Here is a 25,953-nt window from a genome sequence, read left to right on the forward strand (position 1 = left end):
GGATTTGCGTCCTCCGCTTCGGGCCCGGTCTCCGGACCGGTTCCGCCCCAGTTCGCTCCCAGTCCATTTATTCGTTCGTTCGTTCAGTCGCGTTTATTGAGCTTACAGTCTAGAACGGGGGAGAGAGATTAATGTAAACTACAGATCTGGACCTACCCCAGGTCCAGTCTCAGCCTCCAGCCCGCAGCCTCCAGCTCAGGCCCAGTCCAACCCTGGTCCTGGCCCAGCTCAGCTCTAGCCCAAAGCTCCGGTTTCCAGCCCCGGCGCTAGCCCTCGACCTGGGTGGCTAGCGCCAGCCCCAGCTCGATCCCACCCCCAGTTCCGCCCCAGCCCCGTCCCCGTCGGTCAGTCAGTCGGATTTATTCATTTATTGAGCACTTACTGCACGCAGAGCACTGTACTCAGCAACTGGGAGAGGACAAGAGGACAGTACGCAGACATGTCCCCTGCCGACAAGGAGCTGGAGGGGAGCTGTGTCAGTAAATAAATGACAGATATAGACATCAGTGCTGTGGGGCTGGGATTGGGGGTGAAAAAGGGAGCAAGTCAGGGTGATGTAGAAGGGAGCGGGAGAAGAGGAAAGGAGAGCCTAGTCAGGGAAGGCGTCCTGGAGGAGATGGGCCTTCAAAAAGGATTTGAAGTGGGGGGGGGAGAGTGATCCCAACCAAGCCCCAGGCCCCGGTTAGCCCCTGCTGGACCCTAACCCCAGCTCCGTTCCAACCCTCGGCTCAGCTCCAGCCCCACCCGAGGCCCGGCCCTGCTCCCGGCCCCCGGCCCCCCGATCCTGTCTCCCGGTAAGAGGGGTGGGGGGGGGGGGGGGGGTCCCCGGGAGCAGGCCGGGGCCATCCTGAGAAGAACGATATAGCCCTTGCCTCCTCCCTCCCCGAGCGCCGGGTCCAGTCAAAGGTCAAGCTCGCCGGGGGCACGGGGTTGCCATGGGAACGGTGACTTGCTCTCCCAATCCTGAGATTCCTGGTCGGTGGGAATGTGGGGGCCTGGGATTAATCAGCCTCAGAGGCCCGGAGACCGGTCGGCCCCCTCCCCGGGCCCGGCCCAGACTCCGGGCGGAGCCCCCGGGGGGCGGGGGGCTGCCGGACAAAGCCCCCTTTCAGCCCCGGAGGCCGGGGTCGGGGGGTAGGGGGAGGTTGGGGGTCTCTGGGGGCCTCGGTCTCCGACGGCCGGCCCTGCTCCGGCAACCCCCGGGCGGGACCCGGCTCGGCCCGGTGGGGAGGGGATCGTGACCTGCGTGGGGCCGGGGGGCCCGGGCTGAAGCTCGTTCACGGGAAGCCAGATGGGACCCCGGTCCCATCCGGCCCCCACCCCCGGCTCAGCCCCACCGGAGCCCCGGCCTGGTCTGTCCTAGCCCCACACCCCCGTTGCTTAGCCCAGTCCAACCCCTGGGCTTTGCCCAGCCCCAGCCCCTGAACAGGACTTGTGTCCATAGCTGGAATTTTTTTTTTTTTAATCTATTTGTGTCTCTCTCCCCCTCTAGATCGTAAGCACCCTGTGAGCAGGGAATGTGTCTGTTTAGGGTTGTATCGTATTTTTCCCCAGCCCTTAGGACGGCGCTCTGCACCCGGCATGTGCTCAGTAAATCCCATCGACCGACTGGCTGTCTTGGATACGGAACCCTGCCAGTTCGGATTCAAACATTTTTCCATTTTGTATCGGCCCGCCACATCTCCTGGCACCTGGGCCAGGACCGGTCAAGGATCGTGAGCCCCCCAGAGCCACCCTGGACCCTCCACCGCCCTCACAACTCCCGTGGCTGTCGTTTCATTAATTAACTCAGTCACTCATTATTTGCTTCCTTTTTTTTCTTCCCAGTTGCGTGGAGAAGCAGTGTGGCTTAGGGAACAGCGCCCAGGCCCGCGAGTCAGCAGGATCAGGGTTCTAATCCTGCCCTCTCCACTACCTCACTACCTCACTACCTCCACTACCTCAGGCAAGTCCCTTCACTTGAAGCAGCGTGGCTCAGTGGAAAGAGCACGGGCTTTGGAGTCAGAGGTCATGAGTTCAAATCCCAGCTCCGCCACTTGTCAGCTGTGTGACTCTGGGCAAGTCACTTAACTTCTCTGTGCCTCAGTTACCTCATCTGTAAAATGGGGATTAAGACTGTGAGCCCCACGTGGGACAACCTGATTCCCCTATGTCTACCCCAGCGCTTAGAACAGTGCTCGGCACATAGTAAGCGCATAACAAATACCAACATTATTATTATTATTATTTCACTTCCCTGGGCCTCGGTCCCCTCAACCGTGAAATGGGAATTCAGACCGCGAGGCCCCTGTGGGACAGGGACGGTGTCCGACCCGATGAACTTGTATCTACCCCAGTGCTCAGAACAGTGCTTGGCGCATAGTAAGTACTTAAGTCCCATTACTGTTGTTGTTGTTATAAATACCACCTTTTCCTTCTCACTATACGAGTACTTTTTTTTTAAATCGTGGTATTTAAGCGCTTCCTGTGTGCCAAGCACCGTTCTGAGCGCCCAATGCAATTGCGGTCAATCGAGCAGTGGGATTTATGGAGCACCTACCGAGGGCCGAGCACTGCACGGGGCACCCGGGAGAGTAGGGTAGCTGGAGGAGGCCAAGGGGGGAGTCGAACGTGTGATCGTTTACAGTTGAGAGGAAGAAGTGCTCCGAGACAGCCGAACGGGTAGGCCGGTCAATACGCACCCGCGGCGGGTGATGGTGAGTCCCGAAGTGTGGAGGCGGAAATTAGGGAGGACGACGCTCGGAGCGAAGAAATTAAATGGGGAGAGCCGGGGTGCGCTCCCCGGAGGTGTCCGTCCTTCCGTTTGCCGGGGAGGTCTGCGTTCACCAGGGTGGGCAGGCTGGGAATGGGCCTGTCCCCTCGGAATCTGTTGGCTGATGGAAGGGGAGTCTCCCCCGGGTTGGCGTTTTGTCGCGCGTGACCCGCCGGGCGAGACGAGGGGGCCCCGAAATCCCGGATCCCTCAGCGCGGGCGCGGGGGGCAGGGGAGGGAGGGCAGCCGGCCGGACCCGGGCCTCGGCCGGTGGGAGGGTGGGGTTGGGGCGGGAGGGCGACGGGGGAGAAATCCCAAAGCGGGTCGGGACGGCTCAGGGTCCGGAACCGCTCAGCCCCGGCCGAGGGGCCGCGGAGCTGGAGGTCAAAAGGGAATACCTCCCCCTTCGTCCCGCCCGGGCCTCTCCCTCCCGACGTGGGGGGCCCACCGTGACCTCCGGGGGCCGGGGGCCGAGGGGCCTCGGCCCGGTGGCCGGGGGGCCGGGGGCCAGAGAAGGGGGACAGCCTCGGAGTGGGGCCGGGGGCAGGCCAGCCTCGGAACCAAACTGGGCCGCAGCCCGCCGCTCTGCGCGCGTGCGGGCCCCGTGGACGCGGAGGTGTACGGACGTGCGAGGTGTGCGCAGATCCTGGTGTTTGCCCATCCGTGTTGCCAGCGCGCGGCGCTCAATAAACACTATCGATTGCTCGATTGCTTGTGAGGGGGGCGGGGGGGGGGGTGGGGAGCTGTGTGTGCGGACGAAAAGGGCCTCCTGGGTCCCTCTTGCCGGCCTCCCTCCGGTCCGGCCTTCCTCCCGGGCCCGGCCGGGCCCCGGCCCCCCAAGAGGCCGCTGAAGGCCGAGCCCACCGGGGAGTTCAAAGTGACAGATTCCTGGCGGGCGGGCCAAGCCGGGCCCACCGCCCCGCCACCGGAATGTCAGGAATGTGGGGCCGGGGATCACCCCGGCCCGGAGAGCCCCCGCCGGCTCCCACACCGGCAGCCACGAACTCCACGCTCACATGCCCGCCCGAACCCCGGGCGGCTCCAACGCCCCGTCCCCCGCCGCCGCCCCAGGTGCGAGAGCAGCCCCCCAACACACGTGCCCACGCGCAACCCCCTCCCCTCTCTTCCCCCCGACCCGGGGGAAGGGGCTTCGCCGGGCAGGGGCCGTTGCGAGGACAGAAACCGTCCAGAGAGCGGGCCGGGTGGTCCGGCCTCACCCCCGACCCCCCCCCCATCCTGCCCCGAGGGGCAGAAACCGGTAACCCGCTGTGTGCGATTTTGGAGTGTTTTCATCCCTCCCCGGCCCCCGAGCGCTTTATTATTTTTCATAACAACTGTGGTATTTTTTACACGCTTACCATGTGCCAGGCGCTGTACTAAGCGCTGGGGTGGACACAAGTAAAGCGGGTTGGATGAGAAGCGGCGTTGGCTCAGTGGAAAGAGCCCGGGCTTGGGAGGCGGGGGTCGTGGGTTCCAATCCCGGCTCCGCCGCTTGTCAGCTGGGTGACCCTGGGGAAGTCACTCAGCTTCTCTGTGCCTCAGTGACGTCATCTGTAGAATGGGGATTAAGACTGTGAGCCCCGTGTGGGTCAACCTGCTGACTTTGTTTCTACCCAGCGCTTAGAACGGTGCTTGGCACATAGTAAGCGCTTACCAAATACCGTTATGATTATGGTTATGGAGGGGTGATGGGCGCTCTTACCTTATTATTATTACAACAGCCCGGGCTTGGAAGTCAGAGGTCTTGGGTTCGAATCGCGGCTCTGCCACTTGTCAGCTGTGTGACTGTGGGCAGGTCACTTCACTTCTCTGTGACTCAGTTACCTCATCTGTTAAATGGGGATGAAGACTGTGAGCCTCACGTGGGACCACCTGATGACCCTGTATCTCCCCCAGCGCTCTGCACATAGTAAGCGCTTAACAAATACCAACATTATTATTATTATTACATAGTCCCTGTCCCACGTGGGACTCCCACCGTCAATCCCCATTTGACAGATGAGGTCACTGAGGCCCAGAGAAGTGAAGTGACCAGTCCAAGGTCACGTAGCAGGCAACTGGCTTTCAAACTCGGGAGTTGGGTGGGGGGGGGGGGGGGGGGGAAAGAAAATATTCTTCCCCTTCCACAGAGGTGGACATCGAGGCCCAGAGAGGTTAAAGCGCCTTAGCCAGGGTCACACAGCGGCCGTTGGAGCCTGAAGGCGCCGGCTTCGGGGCAGCGGATCTCCGAGGGTCGGGGGACGCCCCCGGCCACCACGGACAATGACTCTCCCCCGCTTCAAAGCCTTACGGGAGGCCCACCTCCTCCAAGAGGCCTTCCCTGACTAATCCCCCCTCTCCTCTTCTCTCACTCCCTTCTCCCACTCCCTTCTGCGTCGCCCCGACTCGCCCCCTTTCTTCACCCTCCCCCATTCATTCGATCGTATTTAAAAAGTTGGCATTTGTTAAGCGCTCACTATGTGCAGGGCACCGTTCTAAGCGCCGGGGGAGATACAGGGGCATCGGGTTGTCCCACGTGAGGCTCACAGGTGAGGTCACTGAGGCCCAGAGAAGTGAAGTGACTTGCCCACAGTCACACAGCTGACAGGTGGCAGAGCCGGGATTCGAATCCATGACCTCTGACTCCCAAGCCTGGGCCCTTACCACTGAGCCATGCCGATTTATTGAGCCCCTACTGTGCGCGGAGCCCTGTACTAAGCGCTCATCCTCCCCCAGCCCCCCACCACCTACGTCCAGATGTATCGTTTACGTATCGATTTATTTCTATTCATGATGATGATGATGCCATTTGTTAAGCACTTACTATGTGCTAAGCGCTGGGGTGGATGCAAGGTGATCGGGTTTGTCCCCCGTGGGACTCACGGTCTTCATCCCCATTTTACAGCTGAGGGAACTGAGGCCCAGAGAAGTGAAGTGATTTGCCCAAAGTCACCCAGCTGGCGAGCGGCGGAGGCGGGATTTGAACCCGTGACCTCTGACTCCCCAGCCCCGGCTCTTTCCCCTGAGCCCCGCTGCTTCTCGTCCTCCAGACTGTCGGCTCGTTAAGGGCAGGGAACGTGTCTGTTTATCGTTCATTCATTCCTTCATTCGATAGTATTTATTGAGCGCTTACTATGTGCGGAGCACTGTACTAAGCGCTTGGAATGTCCAATTAGGCAACAGATAGAGACGACTGTACTGTCCTCTCCCAAGCGCTTAGTACAGAGGTCCGCACCCAATAAGCGCTCAGTCAGTACGACTGAACCAATGACGATAATAATAATGTTGGGATATGGTAAGCGCTTACTATGGGCCGAGCACCGGGCCGAGCGCTGGGGGGAGATACGGGTTAATCTGGTTGTCTCATGTCTTCGTCCCCGTTTTGCAGCCGAGGTCACTGAGGCACCGAGAAGCGAAGCGACTTGCCCCAAGTCACCCAGCCGACAGGTGGCGGAGCCGGGAATAGGTGAATGAATGAATGAATGAATGCATGCATGAATGAATGCATGAATGAAGGGGGGGGGGGGGGCTGGGGCATTATCACGTCACGGGCCGCGGGTGATTGTGTCCCTGGCGCCCCCGGGGCACGGTGGGCTTCCACCCCGCGGGAAGAGCAGCAGCTGCCCGACCATCCCCCGGGGAAACAGGTTCCCCTGGGCCGACTCTCTACCCCACCCCTGCTTGCCCCTTCTCCCCCTGCCCCACTTCTTCTCCCCCTGCCCCTCCGCCTCTTCTCATGCCCCTTTACTCCCATCCCCCCCAGCCCGACCCTCTCTGGCTGCTCCATCTCTCCCCGCCCTCCCCTCCTCACCCCCGGCCTCTCATCTCCCGCCCTCCCAGCCCCCGGCCTCCCGGCCCCGGCTCTCCCATCCCTAGTCCTCCCGTGCCCAGCCTTCCCATTCGCAGCCCTTTCATCCTCCTCCTCCTCCTCCTCCTCACATCCCCAGCCCCGGCCCTAGCCTTCCCAGTCCCAGCCTTCCCAGCCCTGGCCCAGCCCCAGCCCTCCCATCCCCATCCCTCCTAGCCCCTGCCCACCCAGTCCCGGCCCTCCCATTCCCAGTCCTCCAGTTCCGGCCCTCCCGGCCCCGGCCCTCCCGGTCCCGGCCCTCCCGGTCCCGGCCCTCCCGGTCCCGGTCCTCCCGGCCCCGGCCTTCCCAGTCCTGGCCCTCCCATTCCCAGCCCTCCCAGTCCCAGTCCTCCCATTCCCAGCCCTCCCAGTCCCAGTCCTCCCATTCCCAGCCCTCCCAGTCCCAGCCCTCCCAGTCCCTGCCGTCGCAGCCCCGGCCCTCCTAACCCCAGCCTTCCCAGCCCTCCCAGTCCCAGCCCTCCCAGTCCCAGTCCTCCCAGTCCCAGCCCTCCCATTCCCAGCCCTCCCAGTCCCAGCCCTCCCAGTCCCTGTCGTCGCAGCCCCGGCCCTCCTAGCCCCGGCCTTCCCGGTCCTGGCCCCCATTCCCAGCCCTCCCAGTCCCAGCCCTTCCATGCCCAGCCCTCCCAGTCCCAGCCCTCCCAGCCCAAGCCCCCCCAGTCCTGACCCTCCCATTCCCAGCCCTCCAGTTCCAGCCCTCCCAGCCCCAGCCCTCCCGACCCTGGCCCCGGCCCTCTCATTCCCAGCCCTCGCATTCCCAGTTGTCCGGGCCCAGCCCTCTCTCCCCCGGGCTTCTCATCCCTATCCTCCCAGTCCCCGTGCACCCATCCCTGGTCCTTCCGTCCCCGGCCCTCCCATTCCCACGACTCCCAGGCCCAGTCCTCCCGTCCCTGGCCTTCCCGCCCACGGTCCTCCCGGCCCTCTCGTCCCGACCCCGTGCCTGCCCCGCAGGGCGGGGCCCATGGAGGTGCTGGACGAATACGACGCCCCGGTGCCGCTGCGGGCCACGTTCTGCCAGCTGATCTCCGCCGAAACCTTCGAGCGGCAGGCGACGACCCACACGGAGCGCTCCCTGCGCCGCCTCTTCCGCAGCCTGGACCGCGACCCCGCGCTGGCAGAGAGGGTCGTGCGGTGGCGCAAGCAACGGGAGCGGGAGGGCCACGGCTGGGCCTCCTTCGTCAAGGTGCACGGGCCTCCGGCTACCGGGGCCCGGGCGGGCCCACCGGGGAGGGGGGACCCCCGGGACGGCCCTGGCCCCATGCCCCGTCTCCCCAGGCCAGGCTGTGCCTGGCCCTGCAGGGTGACCTCAACTACAGCAACAGCATGGACGAGGCCGAGGAGCGCTGGAGGCTGGACCAGCTGAAGCGGGAGATGCAGAGAGTCTACGTCTACACCCGAGGTGGCCGCCCCGCGCCGGTCCACGCTGCCCCAGCCCTCCTCGCGCTGCCCCCAAACCGCCCCACGCCGCTGCCTGATTTGGGTGATCCTTTGGGGTTCCCCGACTGCATCTCCTGTCCCCCCGCCCCTCCCCGCCCCGAGATCATGGTCCTCCACGCCCGTCGGTAGCCGGGCCGACACCCTGGTCCCCGTCCCTGGGGTCGGCTCACGGGGCGCTTTCCCGCGGCAGAGTCGGGGCACGGCCGGAAGAGACGGAGGCCCCAGGGACCTGCGTCGGCCGCGGCCCCCACGCGGACTCCGGCACCGCCCGGCCCCTCCGGCGCCCCGGCCCCGGTCTTCATGCCCAGGGTGTTCGGCCCCTTCCCGCCGCCCACCCACCCGCAGGTCTGCCTCCCCGGGGTCCCCATCCCGCCTTCGGGGAGCGGAGGGGGCAAGGGGCCGGGGAGACCCGGCCCTGGCCCAGACCCGTGAGCCCGGAGAAGGTTCTAGGGTCTGAGGGAGGGTCCCCTCCTCCCCACTCTTCCCTGCTCCCTCTGCCTCACCCCCCATCCCTCTCCCCGGCCCCCTCCACCCCATTCTCCCTCGCTCCCTCTTCTCCATTCTCTCTTCCTCCCCCTTCCCTGCCTCTTCCGCCCTACTCTCCCCCGTCCCCTCAGAGCCCCACTCGCCTGTGCCACCCTCTCCCCTCCCCTCCTCCCTCCACCCTTCTTTCCCGCTCCCTCTCCCCCCTCCCCTCCTCCCTCCACTGCCCTCTTCCATGCTCCCCTGTTCCCTCTGCTCCTCTCCCCTGCGCCCTTCTCCCCTCTCCCTCCTAGTTAGAGTGATAGCATTTATTGAGATTCCCCCTGGGAAACTCTTCGACTGCTTAGAAACTACCAAACAAGCAAGCGACACTTTCCCTGTCCCCAGGAAGCCAATCCTCTAATGGAAAAGACAGATCTAGAGGTATTTATACGCTGAGTATTCAAAAATCAATGTACAATCGAATAGATGAATATATATCTATTAAAAAAAGCCGTTCGTGCCGAGGAAGGGTATCAGAAAGGGCTAGAGATGGCTTTATTGGATTTAATGATAATAATAATGATAATGGGGGCATTTGTTAAGTATTTTCTATGTAGTGAGCGCCGTGGGGACGAGGTAGGAATAGCGGGTGGGGTACAGGCCCTGCCCCTCCTGGGGCTCACAGACTAAGTGAATTAATTGGGCGCTCTCTCCCTTTCTCCTCCTCTCTTCTTGCCTCGTCTCTCTGTCCTCTTCCTCGCCGCCCACCACTTCGCCCCTGCCGCTCCTTCGGAGTCTCCCCCCTTCTCTTCTCTGCCCCGCTCTCCCTCCCGTCCCTCTCTCCCTCTCCCACCTCGCAGGGCGAGAAGGCCTCCGTCCCAGAGCCGAAACAGGCCGGCACCAACTCCTCAGCTCACCCCAAGAGGTTGGGCAGGGTGGGGAGGGGGCTTGGAGGTGGCACCCGCTGTCCTGGGGTGGGCTTGGGCCGGGGGCCGGTCCAGTGCCCACTGTCCCCGGCCCCTAGATCCCGTCCCCGGTTCTCCGGGCCCTGATCGCAGTCCCCTGGCCCCAGCCCCGACTTGCATCGAGCCCCTGATTTCCCCCCTCGCCCCACAGTGGCCTGCTGAACCTGACCCCGCTGGTTCTCTATCCCGGAGGCTTCCGCTCCTCTCGGCTGCCCGGCGGCCCGAACAAGCCCCGCGGGCCCTGCACCTACCCACGGTAGGCTCCCCCGCGCCCCCGGACCCCCGGGACCCCAAGGCGGGTGGGAGAGGGGCTGGGGGGTGGGCAGGGGCGAGCGGAGGGTTTGGAAGGGGAGAAGCGTGGGGTCCCGCAGGGAATTTTGCGCCCTGCCAAACCGGGCAGGCTGGTGTGTGCCCACATGTCCCAGCCCCGGCCCCAGCGCTGGCTCCCGCCCCAAGGATGACGCGGACAGTGACTGAACAGGCCCGGACCTCCGGACCCCCGGACCCCGACACCCCGGGAGCCCGGACCCTGGCGCTGAGGATCAGAGATCATTAAATCTTCAGATGCTGGCCCTGGGGACTCCGGCGTGTGCCTGCGGGCGGGAAGCAGGGCCGGGGACCAGGGCTGCACCCGCGGGCCCGGGCGTTGGGGGTCTCTCTCTTGGTCCCCTCCCCCTTTGTCCCTGATCTATGGGGGCCAGGCTGGACTTGGGCGAGGCTCGGGACGGCCAGCGCCTCGCGGGGGGCCAAGCAGGGCTGCGAGCCGGGGTTCTGGCCCCACCCTGACGCTGCCGGGGTTTGCCGGGGTCAGGGCGGCCCCCGGGAGTTCCCCGCGACCCCCCCTGCCTCCGCCTGCCGCCTCCACACTGTTCGACGCGCTGGGGCGGATGCAAGTTGATCAGGCTGGACCCACTCCCTGTCCCACACGGGGCTCATACCCGATCCCCATTTTTACAGATGAGGGAACTGAGGCCCAGAGAAGGGAAGCGACTTGCCTTAGGTCACACGGCAGACGGGTGGCGGAGCCGGGATTAGAACCCAGGTCCTTCTGACCCCCAGGCGTCCGTGTGCGCGTGAGGGCCGGAACCGGGGCCTGGTTGGAGACTTCATCCACACCCCCACTGCCCCCACCCACCCAGAGTCCCACAGGAGGGCCACCCGACTGCCCTCTGCCACTCTGCCCCCCCGACCTCCCCACCACGGCACGGACCGGAGCCCCAGGGAGGTCCGCTGGCGTCCCCGGAGCGGGAAGGAGCGCGGAGAGCGGCCCGACTTCTAATCCCGGCCCGGTCAGCGGTCCTCCCTTTGAGCCCTCGGGCGAGTCTCCCATCGGGTCAGTGCCTCGGCCGGTCAACCCTGGCTATTGGTTGCACTCCTAACTGGATGCAGAACACTGCGCTGAGCGCTTGGGCCGATGGAGTTAGTGGATGCCATCCCTACCCTCCAAAAGCTTACCCGGCTAGGAAGACAGATTCAATCATTCATGCGTGCGATCATATTTCTTGAGACTTCTTTTGTGCAGAGCACTGTATTAAGCGCTTAGGAGAGGACACTACGATAGACACATTCCCTGCCCACAACGAGCTTACAGTCTAGGGGGAGATAAACTCCTCGAGCGCCAGGATCGTTTCTACCAACTCTACTGTGTTAGGGTCACCTGAGCTCTCAATAACGTGTTCTGCGCCCAAGTACTCACTGATGGATAATTTAGAGATGGGAGGAGAAGGAGGAAGGAAGTATTCGATCCCAATCAATCAGGGGTATTTATTGAGCGCTTACCACGTGCAGAGCATTGGGCTGAGGGCTTGGGAGAGGATGATGCCAGAGAGTAGACCCAAGTCGCGTAGTGAATGCCGAAGGGAGGGTGGGTGGATAAGCAGCGTGGCTCAGTGGAAAGAGCACGGGCTAGGAGTCAGAGGTCAGGGGTTCGGATCCCGGCTCCGCCACCTGTCAGCTGTGTGACTGTGGGCGGGTCACGTCACTTCTCGGTGTCTCAGTTACCTCATCTGTAACTTGGGGCTGAAGACTGTGAGCCCCGCGTGGGACAAAGCTGATGACCCTGTGTCTACCCCAGCGCTTAGAACGGTGCTCTGCACATAGTAAGCGCTTAACAAATGCCAACATTATTATTATTATTCACTTCTCTGTGCCTCAGTGACCTCATTTGTAAAATGGGGATGAAGACCGTGAGCCTCACGTGGGGCACCCTGATGACCCCGCATCTCTCCCAGCGCTTAGAACAGTGCTCTGCACATAGTAAGCGCTGAACAGATACCAACATTAACATTAGAGGGTGGAGATGTGACTAGGAGCTAGAAGCGGTGGTCACTGGATTCTGAGGCCTGGGCTTGTCCTCCCTCCTTCGCCGCACCCCGTCAGTCTCATCCTTTGCAGCTACCCTAAATCCCCCCTTTCACCTGCTTATTCTCACCCCCGCCCCATTTCCCCATCTCAGTGCAGCCTGGGGGGCTTCCGCTCCCGCCCGCCTTCATCCTCGACCAGTTCCCGACCCAGTCACCCCTCCTCCTCGACGCCCCCAAGACCCGCTCTCTCTCCAGACGACCCCGGGGTCGCGGGGTCCCCTCCAGCTCTCTCCCAAGGTGGGGGCTCCCCTCCCGTGCCCTCCGCCGGATGGGTTAAGCAGAGTCGGCCTTAAAATCGCATCTCCTCCCAGAAGTCTTCCCTGACTGCGACCTCGTTCCACATTCCCTCTTCGGTGTCAACTCTGGTGTTGCCTGGCTGCCCCTGAAGCATTTGCTGGTCACCCCAGTCCCACAGCACTTGACGTTGTACTCTCCAAGCGCTTCGTACAGTGTTCTGCATACGGTAAGCGCTCAATAAATACGACCGAATGACTCCAGCTCCTTCTGCTCTCCCATTCCCCTCTCTGTAGTTGATTTTAATGTCTGCCGTAGACTGTAAATTCACCGTGGGCTATGCTTTGTACACGGTAAGCGCTCAATAAATACGATCGAGTGAATGGCATCTACCAATCTGTTGTATTTTTTCAAACATTCGACAGATACTACTGATTGATGGATGGATCGATTTCTTCTCGCCCTCCAGTGCTGCTCTCACAGCTTCCACTCACCCCCACCCGAGTCCGGCGCTCTGCACAGGGTGACTGCTCAGTCGATACTGTCGATTGGTCGATCTCTCTTTCTTGGAAATGCAAACCGTCAACTTTTACCACCCGCGACAGTTACTGGTTGCCTTCGACTACCGAACGCTGGGTCCACTTGGAGGCTTTTAGTTTTAAAGGCATATGTTAAGCACTTACTATGTGCCAGACACTGGACTAAGCCCTGGGGGAGATACAAGCTAATCAGGTTGGACACAGTCCCTCTCCCGTATGGGGCTCACGGTCTCAATCCCCATTTTAAAGATGAGGTCACTGAGGCCCGGAGAAGCGATGTGACTGGTCCAAGGTCACTAAGCAGGTAAGTGGCAGAGTGAGGATTAGAACCCGGGTCCTGCTGACTTTCAGGCCCATGCTCTATCCACAAGACCACGCCAAGTACATGCATGATGCAGAAAGGAGGCGGGAGTAGGGGAAATGAGGGTCTAGTCGGGGAAGACCACTTGGAGGAAAACCTTTTCTTTTCTTTAGACTTGACTAGGGTCTTCCGTCCTTTAATCCACCCTGTTCTCTCCTTCCCGGATCACCACCTCCCGCTAAGTATGCGGGAGAGGATCGATGGAATAGCTACAATCCCTGCCTTCAGTGAGTTTACAGTCTAGTGGGAGATACAGACCTTGCATAATAAATAAAGAAGCAGCAAGACCTAGTGGGAAGAGCATGGGACACGGCGACGGGCAACCCGAGTTCTAATCCGGGCTCTGCCTCTAAAGCGATGGCAAGGAGGAGCCGTGATTGGGTCAGGAATGGGGCGGTAATGAAGGGAAGCTCAGTTTCCTCGTCGGCGATCGAGGGAACCAATATCTCCCCTTTAATAATAATGTTGGTATTGGTTAAGCGCTTACTACGTGCAGAGCACTGTCCTAAGCGCTGGGATAGATACAGGGAAATCAGGTTGTCCCACGTGAGGCTCACAGTTAAGCCCCATTTTACAGATGAGGGAACTCAGGCACAGAGAAGTGAAGCGACTCGCCCACAGTCACACGGCTGACAAGTGGCAGAGCCGGGAGTCGAACCCATGACCTCTGACTCCGAAGCCCAGGCTCTCTCCCCTGAGCCGCGCTGCGTAAGACTGTGAGCTCCACGCGGGGCAAAAACTATGTCTGATCCGATTACAGTGGCCCTATCTCAACGTTTAGTACATCACGCTGAATAAATGCCCTCGTCCGCTGTGTGAATTCGGGCAAGTCACTTCATTTCTCTTGGCCTCGGTTTCCTCATCTGTAAAATGGGGATTTAGTGTGTGAGCACCATGTGGGAACTAGGCTGCGTCTAACCCGATCGGCTTGTTTCTACCCGGCCCATAGTCCTGTGCCTGGCAGAGAGTAAGTGTTTAACAAATACCATTAAAAAATGGCAGTAGTCATTATTCATTCATTCCATCGTATTTAGTGAGCGCTTACTGTGTGCAAAGAACTGTACTAAGCACTTGGGAGAGTCCAATGTGACAACAGACACATTCCCTGCTCTGAACGAGCTTACAGTCGAGTAGGAGACAGCTATTAATATATTGTAAATCACAGGTAAGAGGGAGTAATAAAGTATACGATCTTGACATCAGTGCTACTGTGGTCTGAAAATTTTCCTGGGCTACTGAGAAGATAAACTACGACAACCTCGGGGGAAGGACCCGGAGAAGCAGGGTAGTCTTAGGTGCACAGCTCGGGGCTGGGAGTCCGAAGGATCTGAGTTCTAATCCTGCTATGCCACGTGTCTGCTGGGTGACTTTGGGCAAATCATTTCTCAGCGCCTCAGTTACCTTATCCGTAAAATGGGGATTAAGACCGTGAGCCCCACGGGGGCCGTGGACTGTGTCCAACCTGGTGAACTTGTATCTATCGCAGTGCTCAGTAAAGTGCCCGGCACGTAGTAAGCGCTTAACAAATACCATCAAATAAAGGAACTAAGCTTTCCCTTGGCTGGACCTCCATTCTCCCACTCCCTTCTGCCTCACACTCATCTGCTCCCTTTATTCGTCATCCCCCGCCTCGGCCCCACAGCACTTATATTCATACCTGTCATTTATTGATTACCCTTAATGTCTGTCTCCCCCTCATTCTAAGCACTTAGTACAGTGCTCTGCACATAGTAAGCGCTCAATAAATACGGTTGAATGAATGAACGTAGGCTCACTGTAGGCAGGGAATGTGTCTGTTTTAGACGGTACTCTCCCAAGCGCTTAGCACAGTGCTCTCGCACAGAGCCACGTGCTCAATAAACACTTTTGATGGTGAGCTCGTTGTGGGCAGGGGATGAGTCTGTCAGACTGAATTCTCCCAAGCGCTTAGCACAGTGTTCTTGCACAGAGGGGCTCAAAAAATACTTTTGCTGGTGTGCTCGTTGTGGGCAGGGAATGCAGCGTGGCTCAGTGGAAAGAGCACGGGCTTTGGAGTCAGGGCTCATGAGTTCGAATCCCAGCTCTGCCACTTGTCGGCTGGGTGACTGTGGGCAAGTCACTTAACTTCTCCGTGCCTCAGTTCCCTCATCTGTAAAATGGGGATTAAGACTGTGAGCCCCACGTGGGACAACCTGATTCCCCTATGTCTACCCCAGCGCTTAGAACAGTGCTCGGCACATAGTAAGCGCTTAACAAATACCAACATTATTATTATTATTATTACTGAATTCTCCCAAGCGCTTAGCACAGTGTTCTTGCACAGAGGGGCTCAATAAATACTTTTGATGGTGAGCTCGTTGTGGGCAGGGAACGTGTCTGTCAGACTGTACTCTCCCAGGCGCTTAGCACAGTGTTCTCGCACAGAGCCACGTGCTCAATAAACACTTTTGATGGTGAGCTCGTTGTGGGCAGGGAATGCAGCGTGGCTCAGTGGAAAGAGCACGGGCTTTGGAGTCAGGGCTCATGAGTTCGAATCCCAGCTCTGCCACTTGTCGGCTGTGTGACTGTGGGCAAGTCACTTAACTTCTCCGTGCCTCAGTTCCCTCATCTGTAAAATGGGGATTAAGACTGTGAGCCCCACGTGGGACAACCTGATTCCCCTATGTCTACCCCAGCGCTTAGAACAGTGCTCGGCACATAGTAAGCGCTTAACAAATACCAACATTATTATTATTATTACTGAATTCTCCCAAGCGCTTAGCACAGTGTTCTTGCACAGAGGGGCTCAATAAATACTTTTGATGGTGAGCTCGTTGTGGGCAGGGAACGTGTCTGTCAGACTGTACTCTCCCAGGCGCTTAGCACAGTGTTCTCGCACAGAGCCACGTGCTCAATAAACACTTTTGATGGTGAGCTCGTTGTGGGCAGGGAATGAGTCTGTCAGACTGAATTCTCCCAAGCGCTTAGCACAGTGTTCTTGCACAGAGGGGCTCAATAAATACTTTTGATGGTGAGCTCGTTGTGGGCAGGGAACGTGTCTGTCAGACTGAATTCTCCCAAGCGCTTAGCACAGTGTTCTTGCACAGAGGGGCTCAATAAATACTTTTGATGGTGAGCTCGTTGTGGGCAGGGAACGTGTCTGTCAGACTGAATTCTCCCAAGCGCTTAGCACAGTGTTCTTGCACAGAGGGGCTCAATAAATACTTTTGATGGTGAGCTCCTTGTGGGCAGGGAACGTGTCTGTCAGACTGAATTCTCCCAAGCGCTTAGCACAGTGTTCTTGCACAGAGGGGCTCAATAAATACTTTTGATGGTGAGCTCGTTGTGGGCAGGGAACGTGTCTGTCAGACTGAATTCTCCCAAGCGCTTAGTACAGTGTGCTTGCACAGAGGTGCTCAATAAGTACTTTCGATCGTGAGCTCGTTATGGACAGGGAACAGGTCTGTCAGACTGTACTCTCCCAAGCGCTTAGCACAGTGTTCTTGCACAGAGCCACGTGCTCACTAAATAAATAATGGGTAAATGAGTAAACAAATAAATAAATGTGTCCGTTTATTGTTATTCTGTACTCTCCCGGCCGTTTAACGGAGAGTTTCGCGCGCAGTAAAAGCTCAAATCAGGAGGAGCGAATGAACTAAAGGAGGGTCGGGCGTCGAGGCCCGGGGGGCGGTGCCGCAGCGCGCCTGCGCAGCGCGCCCGTCGCCGGCAGCCGCGCGCCTGCGCAGCGCGCCCGACGCCGGCAGCCGCGCGCCTGCGCCGCGCGCCTGCGCAGTCGGCGCCCATCGAGTGAGGCGACCCCTTCCCGCGCGCCCACGTGACCTCGGATGGCCGCCCTCCCTCCCCCCAGCCCCGTGCGCATGCGCGCTGGGGCCTCCTGCCCCAAAACGGGTCCCCGGGGCCCCGCAGAGCGGCCTTCACGGCCCGGCCGGGGCCCAGCGGCGGGCACGGGGGGGCTCGGGGGGCGCGGGAGGGTCCCGTCGGGGCGTCCATCCCCGCGGGCGGAACGGCGTTGTCCGGGTGAGGGCGCCGGGCCGGAGCCTGGTAGCGGGGGCGCCGTCCTGAGGGGATGACCTCTGACCCGGAAGTGGTTGCCCGAGGCCTGGCCGGCCGCCTCGGGCCTCTGCGGGACGACGAGGCCTCCCGCCCCTTGCCTCATCACTGTGCGCGGAGCGCTGTGCCGAGGACGCCCCAGCCAGCGGGAGGCGAGGCCTAGCGCCGGGGGTCGCGAGTTCCAATCCCGCCTTCGCCCCCGCGTGAGAAGAATGAGGGGGTTTGGGAGGCGCTGACTCGGTGCCAAACCCTGTGCTAAGCGCTGAGGCGGAGGCCGGGGAGGGAGCCTGGCGCGGGGGGCGGGGGGCGGGGCTCCCACTCCCCCCCATTTGATAGATAGAAGAATAATAATGGTGATGACGATGGTATCTTTTAAGCACTGACTTTGTGCCAAGCCCTGTGCTAAGCGCTGGGGGGGAGGCAAGGGAATGAGGCCGCTGCGGGGGGGGGGGCTCCCCGTTTTCATCCCCTTTTTATAGAGGAGGTAATAATAATAATAATAGCAGCATTTGTTAAGGCTCCCCGTTTTCATCCCCTTTTTATAGAGGAGGTAATAATAATAATAATAGCAGCATTTGTTAAGGCTCCCCGTTTTCATCCCCTTTTTATAGAGGAGGTAATAATAATAATAGCATTTGTTAAGTGCTTACTATGTGCCAAGCCCTGTGCTAAGCGCTGGGGTGGATACAAGGTAATGAGGCTGTCGCAAGTGGGGCTCACAGGTTTCATCCCCATTTGACAGAGGAGGTATTAATAATAAGAAGAAGAAGAAGAAGAATGATGGCATTTGTTAAGCGCTTACTATGTGCCAAGCACTGTTGTAAGCGCTGGGGGGGATACAAGGTGTTCAGGTTGTCCCACGTGGGGCTCACAGTCTTCATCCCCATTTGACAGATGGGGTCACTGAGGCACAGAGAAGTTAAGTGACTTGCCCAATGTCACCCAGCTGACAAGTGGCCGAGCGGGGATTCGAACCCATGACCTCGGACTCCAAAGCCCGGGCTGTTTCCACTGAGCCACGCTGCTTCTCTACAGAGCTGCGGACGTAGAAGTACCCGTGACGTTACCGTCTCCTGTCCCCCCCAGATTCCAAGTGACCCTGCTCTCCGCCAGGAGGTCGGGCAGAAGCTCTGCCTCGGTTTCCCACCTCGGCCCGTCCCCTCTCTGCCGGCGGCGGAGGCCGAGGCGGCGCCCATCTGATCGATCGCCCGGCGGCGGAGTGCCCGGGGCCCGGCCGCGAGGATGAAGACCGTGCTCATGGTGGCCGAGAAGCCGTCGCTGGCTCAGTCCATAGCCAAGATCCTGTCCAGGGGTAAGAGCGGCCGGGCTTTCCGTCGCCGGCCTGCCCGGGGGAAAGAGTCCGGTCGCGGCCAGGGGTCCCGGGGTCGGTCCGACCGGGGGCCGGTCCGTCGGGGGCCCGTCCGGGCCGGGGGCCGAAGACTCCCCCCGCCCCGACGCCGACCCACCGTCTGTGGCTCCGCCCTCCCTTCACCGCGGCCCTCTCCCCCCCCCCGGCCAGGCAGCGCGACGTCTCGCAAGGGGCTGAACGGGGCCTGCTCGGTGCACGAGTACAACGGCTCCTTCGCCGGGCAGCCCGTCCGCTTCAAGATGACCTCGGTCTGCGGCCACGTCATGGCCCTGGATTTCATCGGTGGGTGCCCGCTTGAGCCGGGGGCGGCGGGTTCCCCTCCCGGGTTCGCCGGGGGCTGACGGCCCCGGGCGCCCCGCAGGCAAGTACAACAGCTGGGACAAGGTGGATCCTGCCGAGCTGTTCAGCAAGGCCCAGACGGAGAAGAAGGAAGCCAATCCCAAACTGAATATGGTCAAGTTCCTGCAGGTAGCCGTCAGAGAGAGAGAGCGCGGACGTGCGCGCCGGGGGGACCGGGTCGGGGCGACTGCCGTGGGCCGCGTGCGGCGGGACCCGGGCCTCGGCTTCGAGGCGCTCGCGGTCTCCCGGGGGAGGCGCGGGGGCCCGGGGAAGCGGAGGGCCGCGGGGCCCACCGGGTGCGGCGAGGTCGTCGGGAAGCGTTTCCCGGCCCGCAGGCCGACGCGGAGGGCTCGGGGTGGCGAGGACGGGGCCGGGATCCCATCTCTTCCCCTCCGGTCGGGTCACCGAGGCGGAGGGCCGCGGCTGCGACTACGTCGTCCTGTGGCTCGACTGCGACAAGGAAGGGGAGAACATCTGCTTCGAGGTGAGGTTTTCTTCCTCCGTCCGCTTCGAGCCGGCCGCCGGCCGCCCGTCTCGTCCCCCCGGAGGTCCCGCCCGCCGGCACCTCCCCCCCCGGGACCCCTGCCGGGAGGGCATTCTCAGCCCCCGAGGCCGGGGAGGGGTCTCAGTGTCCCGGTGCGTCGGGCGCAGGTGCTGGACGCCGTCCTGCCCGTCGTGACCAAGGCGCGGGGCCCCGAGCGCACCGTGTTCCGGGCCAAGTTCAGCTCCATCACCGACGCGGACATCTGCGGCGCCATGGCCCGGCTCGGGGAGCCCAACCAGAACGAGGCCCTGTCCGTGGACGCCCGCCAGGAGCTGGACCTGCGCATCGGCTGTGCCTTCACCAGGTGGGCGGGACGCTTGCTTTGCCCGGGACCTGGGGGCGGAGGGAGGGGAGCCCGCGCGTCCCCCCGCCAACCCTCCGGGCCCTCCCCCGTCTCCTCCTTACCGATCCCGGCCCAGGTTCCAGACCAAATACTTCCAGGGGAAATACGGGGACCTGGACAGCTCCCTCATCTCCTTCGGGCCCTGCCAGACCCCCACCCTGGGCTTCTGCGTCGAACGCCACGACAGGATCCAGTCCTTCAAGCCCGAGACCTACTGGGTGCTGCAGGCCAAGGTCGGGTCCGGCCCCGCCCCCGCAGCTGGCAGCGCCCACCTTGGACCCCCCCCTCCCCCCCCCGCGCTTGTTGGCGTGTGGCTTAGCCTGCCCCGACCCTGGGATCTTGCCCACCCCTTGGGGCCGGGGGTTCTCTTTGCGGGGAGGAGGGGTCCGCTCGGGGCTGGAGGACGGAGGACAGGAGAGGTCAGCAGCGGGGTCGAAGGACGGTGTGCGTGTGTGCGCGCGCGTGCGCGCCGGAGGGGCATCTCGGCCTCGGGGTTGACCGTCGGCCCGTCCCACGCCCCCGCGGCAGGTGACCACCAAGGGCGATTACGTCCTCACGCTGGACTGGGACCGCGTGCGGGTATTTGACCGCGAGATCGCCCAGATGTTCCTGAACATCACCAAGCCGGAGACCAAAGCCCAGGTGCCCGTGGCCGCGGGGGACACACGGTGGGGAGGCGGGGGACGCGGTCTCCGTGGCCCGTGGAGCCGCCCGTCCGCGCCCGGGGAGAGGGCACGGCTCCGGACCGGCCCCGGCGGGGGGCAGAGGTGAGCCCCGGGGGGCGGCGGGGGCGGAGAGGAGCCCGGGGACGACCCGGGGCTGTGAGGCGACGGGGTTCTGCTCCCGGGGCGGCAGGTGGAGTCGGTCAGCAGGAAGGAAAAGGCCAAGCAGAGGCCCCTGGCCCTCAACACGGTGGAGATGCTCAGAGTGGCCAGTGCCTCCCTGGGTGAGCCGCGGGCCCGGGGCGGCGGGGGGCGGAAGGCCGAGGGAAGGGGGGAGGGCGGAGGCCGGCGGCCCCGGCCCCGCGGGGGTTCCCCGTGGCGGTCGCTGACGGCCCCTCCCCGCGGTGGGGTCCGCCGGGCGGCAGGGCTGGGGCCTCAGCACGCCATGCAGATCGCCGAGCGGCTCTACACCCAGGGGTACATCAGCTACCCTCGCACCGAGACCACCCACTACCCCGAAAACTTCGACCTCAAGGGAGCCCTGCGCCTGCAGGCCAACCACCCCTACTGGGCCGACACGGTCAGTCCGGCCGGGGGCGGGGGCGGGCCCGACCCGCGACCTCCTAGGCCGCTCCCGTCCCGGAGGGGCCACGGAGCCCTCCGCCGTCCCATCGCCGGCCCCGTCCTCCCCGTGGAGCGCTCGCGGGGAGCAGAGCTCACCGGGTGCGGATGGCTGCACGGGATGCTCAGGAGGTGCAGAGCACTGCCGGGAGCGCTCACTGTGTGCGGAGCACTGAGCACGTGGGAGAGTACGGTAGAGTTAGCTGACTCGGGCCGTGCCCTGACGGAGACGGACGAAAAGCGGCGGGATGCCCACATCCCGTGGGCGACCGGTGACGGCGACCGGCCCCCGTGGCCCTGAGCAGAAGGCTCCGCGCGTGGCACGGCGGCCTGGTGCAGGGGGGTGGACGGGCGAGGTCCGGCGGGGCTCCCGCTCACCGCCGCCCCCCCCCCCCCCCCCCCCCCAGGTGAAGGCGCTCCTGGCGGAGGGCATCAATCGTCCCCGGAAAGGGCACGACGCCGGGGACCACCCCCCCATCACGCCCATGCGGGCGGCCACGGAGGCGGAGTTGGGTCCGTGCCCGAGGGTCCCCCCCCGCCCCCCGCTCTTTCCCGACACGGGGGTCGCGGCCGAGGGGAGGGCGGGCCGGTTGGGGGGGGGTCGGTCCCCCCGCCCTCGGCCGACCGGCGCGCGGGGCGGTGCGTACGCGTTGCAGGCGGGGACGCGTGGCGTCTGTACGAGTACATCGCCCGGCACTTCATCGCCACCCTCGCGCCCGACTGCCGCTTCCTGCAGACCACCATCTCCTTCAGCCTCGGCCCCGAGCGCTTCACCTGCACCGGGAAGACCGTGCTGTCCGCAGGTGGTGCCCCGCTCCCCGGGCCCCGGTCCCCCCCCCCCCCCCCGCCTCGGGGCGCCCGCGGCAACTCCGTGTCTCCCCGCAGGGTTCACGGAGATCATGCCCTGGCAGAGCGTGCCCCCCGAGGACAGCCTGCCGCCCTGCGAGCGCGGGGACGTGGCCACGGTGGGCGAGGTCAAGCTGCTGGAGAAGCAGACCGGCCCCCCCGACTACCTGACCGAGGCCGAGCTCATCACCCTCATGGAGAAGCACGGCATCGGTGGGGGCCGGCTCCCTGCCCGGGGCCGGGGTGGGCCCTGCCGCCGCCGTTCTCGGACGAGGCGGGGGGACGGGCAGGGTCGGTCGGGGATGAGCGCCCGCATCCCGGCGGGAGGGGAGCTGGGGTCGGGGTTCGGGGACGGCCGCCGCCGACCCCTCAGCGGGCCGGGGCGGTGCGGTTTCAGGGACGGACGCCAGCATCCCCGTTCACATCAACAACATCTGCCAGCGGAACTACGTCACGGTGGAGAGCGGCCGTAGGCTCAAGCCCACCAACCTCGGCATCGTCCTGGTGCACGGCTACTACAAGATCGGTCGGTGACCCCCGGCCCGCGCCCCCTCCCGGAGCGGGAGCCGGACCCCGGAACGGGGACGCCCTCACGGGAAGGGGCTGCCGGTCATTGTGCGTGTCCCTGCTCGGGGAGGGAGGGGTGCCTGCCCTTACTGTTGTTGTTACCGTCACCGTTAATACGACGGTACTCGTTGAGCGCTTCCTGTGTGCCAAGCACCGTTCTAAGATCCGGGGTCGATCGGGGTTGGACGTAATCCCCGACCCACGCGGGGCCGACGCTCTTAATCCCCGGTTTTCAGATGAGGGAACCGAGGCCCAGAGAAGTTAGGTGACTAGTGGCGGAGCCGGGATTAGATCCCGGGTCCGGGCGGGGGGGGCATCCGTCCACTAGGCCCCGCCGCTTCCCGCATCTGGGCCGAGCGAGTCCCGGACGGGTCGGGGTCCCGGGGCGGGGGCGGGGCGTCGGCGTGTCCCTCCCGGGGCCGGGCGTCCCCACGCCGGCGGGCGGGCGAGCGGCGTCCCGGGGGAGGCGGCGGGTCCCAGCCGGGGGTGCCGGCGCGTGGTCCCCGCAGACGCGGAGCTGGTGCTGCCGACGATCCGCAGCGCCGTGGAGAAGCAGCTCGGCCTCATCGCCCGGGGCCAGGCCGACTTCCGCCAGGTGCTGGACCACGCGCTGGACATCTTCAAGCGCAAGTTCCACTACTTCGTCGACTCCATTGCGGGTGAGGCCCGGGGCCCTCGCCGGCCCCCCGGGGCCCGCGGCGGCCCGCGGCGGCACCCGGGGAGGGGTCGTCGGGGAGCCGCTCGCTCACCGGCCCGCCCTCCCGCCAGGAATGGACGAGCTGATGGAAGTGTCGTTTTCCCCGCTGGCGGCCACCGGCAAGCCGCTGTCCCGCTGCGGGAGATGTCGCCGCTTCATGAAGTACATCCAGGTGGGCGCCGCGGGCCGGGCCGGCCCCGGGGTCCGGGCTCCTCGACCTCCGCGGGCCTCGGGTCCGTCCTGACCCGGGCCGTCCTCCCCCCGGTCGTCCCCAGGCCCGGCCCAGCCGCCTGCACTGCTCCCACTGCGACGACACGTACTCGCTGCCGCCCAACGGCCCCGTCAAACTGTACAAGGAGCTGCGCTGCCCCCTGGACGAGTTCGAGCTGGTGCTCTGGACCTCGGGCTCCCGCGGCAAGAGTTACCCCCTCTGCCCCTACTGTTACAACCACCCGCCCTTCCGGGACATGAAGAAAGGTGAGGGGGGTAGAACGGAGCCGGTTGGACGCGTTCCCCGCCCCCGAGGAGCTGACGGTCGGGGGACGATAGCGTCGGTTAGCGATGTGGACGGAGGCGCCGCGGGGCCGAGGGAGGGGTGCGAGGGCGACGCGGAAAAGAGAGGGTTTCGCAGGAAACGCGGCTTCGCTCGGAAGGCCTCTCGGAAGAGATGGGGTTTTGAATAGGGCTCGGAATGGGGGCAGAGGGATGCTCCGGCACGTATGGAGGGAGTTGCCGGTCAGAGGGAGGAATTGGGCGGGAGGAAGGCGGTGAGATAGAAGAGGCGGAGGTCCGGGGAGGAGTCCGCCGCGAGAGGAGCGGTGGGCTGGGTTGCGGTAGGAGGGCAGCGAGGCGAGGCAGGAAGGGGCGAGGACTCTCTCCCGGCGACCCGGCCCGGGCCGGCCCCCACCCGGGACTCTTCCCGGTGACGCGGCGCGGACCGTTCGCCATCTCCGTCCCGGACCCTCCCCGCCTGTGAACCGGCCCCCCACCCCGGACCCTCCCCACTCCGTCCCGGACTCTCCCCCCGGTGATCCGGGACGGACCGTCCGGCTCCCCCGCCCCCCCCCCCCCCCCCCAGCCCGTCCCCGACCTCCCCGGCCACCCGGCGCAGACCCGCTGGCCTCCGACCCCCCACGTCTCCTCCCTCCGCAGGCGGGGGATGCAACGAGTGCACGCACCCGACGTGCCAGCACTCGCTGGGCATGCTGGGCATCGGCCAGTGCGTGGAGTGCGAGAGCGGCGTGCTGGTGCTGGAGCCCACGTCGGGCCCCAAGTGGAAGATGGCCTGCAACCGCTGCAACGTGGTGGTCCACTTCTTCGAGAACGCCCACCGCGTGCGGGTGGCCCCCGAGGCCTGCGACGCCTGCGAGGCCGCCCTGGTGCTCGTCGACTTCAACAAGGCCCGCTCCCCGCTGCCGGCCGGCCGGACCCAGCACTGCGGCTGCGTCTTCTGCGACCCGGTCTTCCAGGACCTGGTGGAGCTGCGGCACGCCGCCGCCCGCCACCCCGCCCACCGCGGGCCCGGGAGGCGCCAGGGCCAGGGCCGGGGCCGGGGGCGCCGCCCCGGACCCAGGCCCAACCCCCGCAGGCCCAAGGATAAGATGGCCGCCCTGGCCGCCTACTTCGTGTAGCGCCCGCTCGCTGCCCGCCCTCCCCCGTCTCCCTCCGGGAGCCGCCCGGGAGCGCGGGCTTGGCCTGCCATTAAATAATGGTGATGGTTCTTAAGGAGAACGGTGGTGGTTCTTGTTTAAACGCTCGCCACGTGCCCAGCCCTGTTCGAAGCCCTGGGGGAGATGCAGGTTAACGAGGTGGGTCGCAGGCTCTGTCCCCCGTGGGGCTCACGCTCTTCTCCCCTCTTTACGGAATGAGGGAACCGAAGCCCGGAGAAGTGAAGTGACTTTTCCCCGGGTCGCTCGGCAGATGGGTGAAGCTGGGATTAGAACTCGGGTCCTTCTGACTCCCAGGCCTGTGCCCTAGGTTCCGTGTGACTTTTTCAGAGCCCGCCTTCTCTCTCTCTAATCTGAGTAATCAGTAGTTCAAAGACTCGGTTCCAGGTCCCTTTCTGTTCCCCGTCTGCGCCCACCCACTCCCTTGGAGGACTCATCCGCTCCCACGGCTTCAACTCCCACCTCTCTGCAGATGATTCCCAAATCCCCCTCTCCCGCCCCGATCGCTCTTCCTCTCCGCAGTCTCCGCGTTTCCTCTCGCCTTCGAGTTATCTCACCGTGGACGTCCTCCCGTCACCTCAGACTTATCGTGTCCGAAACTGAACTCCTGCTTTTCCCACCCAAGCCCTGTCCTCCCCCTGACTTTCTCATCCCTGTAGGAAACATCACCCCCCCTCCCTGTGGGCAAGCCCATAACTCTGGTTTTAGCCTTCATTCCCCTCTCTCATTCGACCCACGTATTCAATATGTCACCGGGTCATCTTCGTTGGCCCTTCGCATCCACCCTTTCCTCTCCATCCCAACTGCTACCAGGTTAATCCAAGCGTTTATCCTTCCCTGCCTTGATTACAGTATCGGCCTCCTGGCTGACCTCCCCGCCTCCTGTCTCTTCACCGCCCCGGTCCATACTTTGCCGCCCGGTTTACCGTTGTACGAAAACGTTCAGTCCCCGTCTCCTCGAGAACCTCCAGCGGTCGTCCATCCCCCTCCGCGACAAACGGAAACCCCTCACCGTCGGCTTTAAGGTTCTCGACCACCTCGCCCCCCTCCTACCTCACCTCGCTACTCTTCTGCTACAGCCCGGCCCGCACATCTCATTCCTCTTGATGCCAGCCTTCTCACTGTGCCTCGATCTCATTCATCTCGCTCCCGACCTCTCCCCCGCGTCCCGCCTCGGTCCTGGAACGGCCTCCCTCGTCGTATCTGACAGACGATCGCTCTCCCCACCGTCGAAACTTTACTCAGGTCACCCCGAGAGACCTTCCCCGACGGAGCCCTCATTTCCTCTTCTCTCCCTCCCTTCCCTGTCC

At 63.4% G+C, this 25,953-nt stretch overlaps 2 protein-coding genes across 8 annotated transcripts; both read left to right on the forward strand.

The window, feature by feature from the left end:
* The first annotated feature begins 6,304 nt into the window (after nt 1–6,304).
* On the forward strand, nt 6,305–12,340 carry LOC114806078. 7 transcript variants are annotated; one of them, XM_039915044.1, is made up of 8 exons: nt 6,305–6,377; nt 7,547–7,778; nt 7,871–7,994; nt 8,223–8,377; nt 8,863–8,938; nt 9,358–9,422; nt 9,614–9,718; nt 12,137–12,340. In XM_039915044.1, exons 2-8 carry the CDS (start codon nt 7,557–7,559, stop codon nt 12,209–12,211), a joined length of 822 nt encoding a protein of 273 aa, XP_039770978.1. In that variant the 5' UTR covers nt 6,305–6,377; nt 7,547–7,556; the 3' UTR covers nt 12,212–12,340. The 7 variants fall into 7 exon arrangements, with proteins under 7 accessions (XP_039770978.1, XP_028904902.1, XP_028904896.1 ...); XM_029049069.2 differs by having other exon boundaries at nt 8,903–8,938; XM_029049063.2 differs by lacking the exon at nt 12,137–12,340 and adding an exon at nt 9,863–10,034.
* A 4,563-nt stretch (nt 12,341–16,903) lies between these two features.
* On the forward strand, nt 16,904–24,704 carry TOP3B (DNA topoisomerase III beta). Its single transcript, XM_029049046.2, has 18 exons — nt 16,904–17,191; nt 18,075–18,300; nt 18,508–18,639; nt 18,719–18,825; nt 19,106–19,180; nt 19,348–19,544; nt 19,660–19,816; nt 20,112–20,225; nt 20,439–20,529; nt 20,671–20,825; nt 21,274–21,379; nt 21,523–21,669; nt 21,752–21,925; nt 22,110–22,238; nt 22,789–22,938; nt 23,048–23,148; nt 23,252–23,453; nt 24,129–24,704. Exons 2-18 carry the CDS (start codon nt 18,231–18,233, stop codon nt 24,605–24,607), a joined length of 2,586 nt encoding a protein of 861 aa, XP_028904879.1. The 5' UTR covers nt 16,904–17,191; nt 18,075–18,230; the 3' UTR covers nt 24,608–24,704.
* The last annotated feature ends 1,249 nt before the right edge of the window (nt 24,705–25,953 follow it).

Source organism: Ornithorhynchus anatinus, chromosome 21, assembly GCF_004115215.2.
Source record: "Ornithorhynchus anatinus isolate Pmale09 chromosome 21, mOrnAna1.pri.v4, whole genome shotgun sequence".
Taxonomy (NCBI): domain Eukaryota; kingdom Metazoa; phylum Chordata; class Mammalia; order Monotremata; family Ornithorhynchidae; genus Ornithorhynchus; species Ornithorhynchus anatinus.

Coding starts and splice junctions, on each gene's coding strand:
- TOP3B (XM_029049046.2), top strand. CDS start 18,231: ATGAAGACCGTGCTCATGGTGGCCGAGAAGCCGTCGCTGGCTCAGTCC. Junction 21,380..21,522: donor GGCCACGGAGGCGGAGTTGG/GTCCGTGCCCGA, acceptor TACGCGTTGCAG/GCGGGGACGCGTGGCGTCTG. Junction 21,670..21,751: donor GAAGACCGTGCTGTCCGCAG/GTGGTGCCCCGC, acceptor GTCTCCCCGCAG/GGTTCACGGAGATCATGCCC.
- LOC114806078 (XM_029049063.2), top strand. CDS start 7,557: ATGGAGGTGCTGGACGAATACGACGCCCCGGTGCCGCTGCGGGCCACG. Junction 7,995..8,222: donor AGTCTACGTCTACACCCGAG/GTGGCCGCCCCG, acceptor TTCCCGCGGCAG/AGTCGGGGCACGGCCGGAAG. Junction 8,378..8,862: donor CGCCGCCCACCCACCCGCAG/GTCTGCCTCCCC, acceptor TCGACTGCTTAG/AAACTACCAAACAAGCAAGC.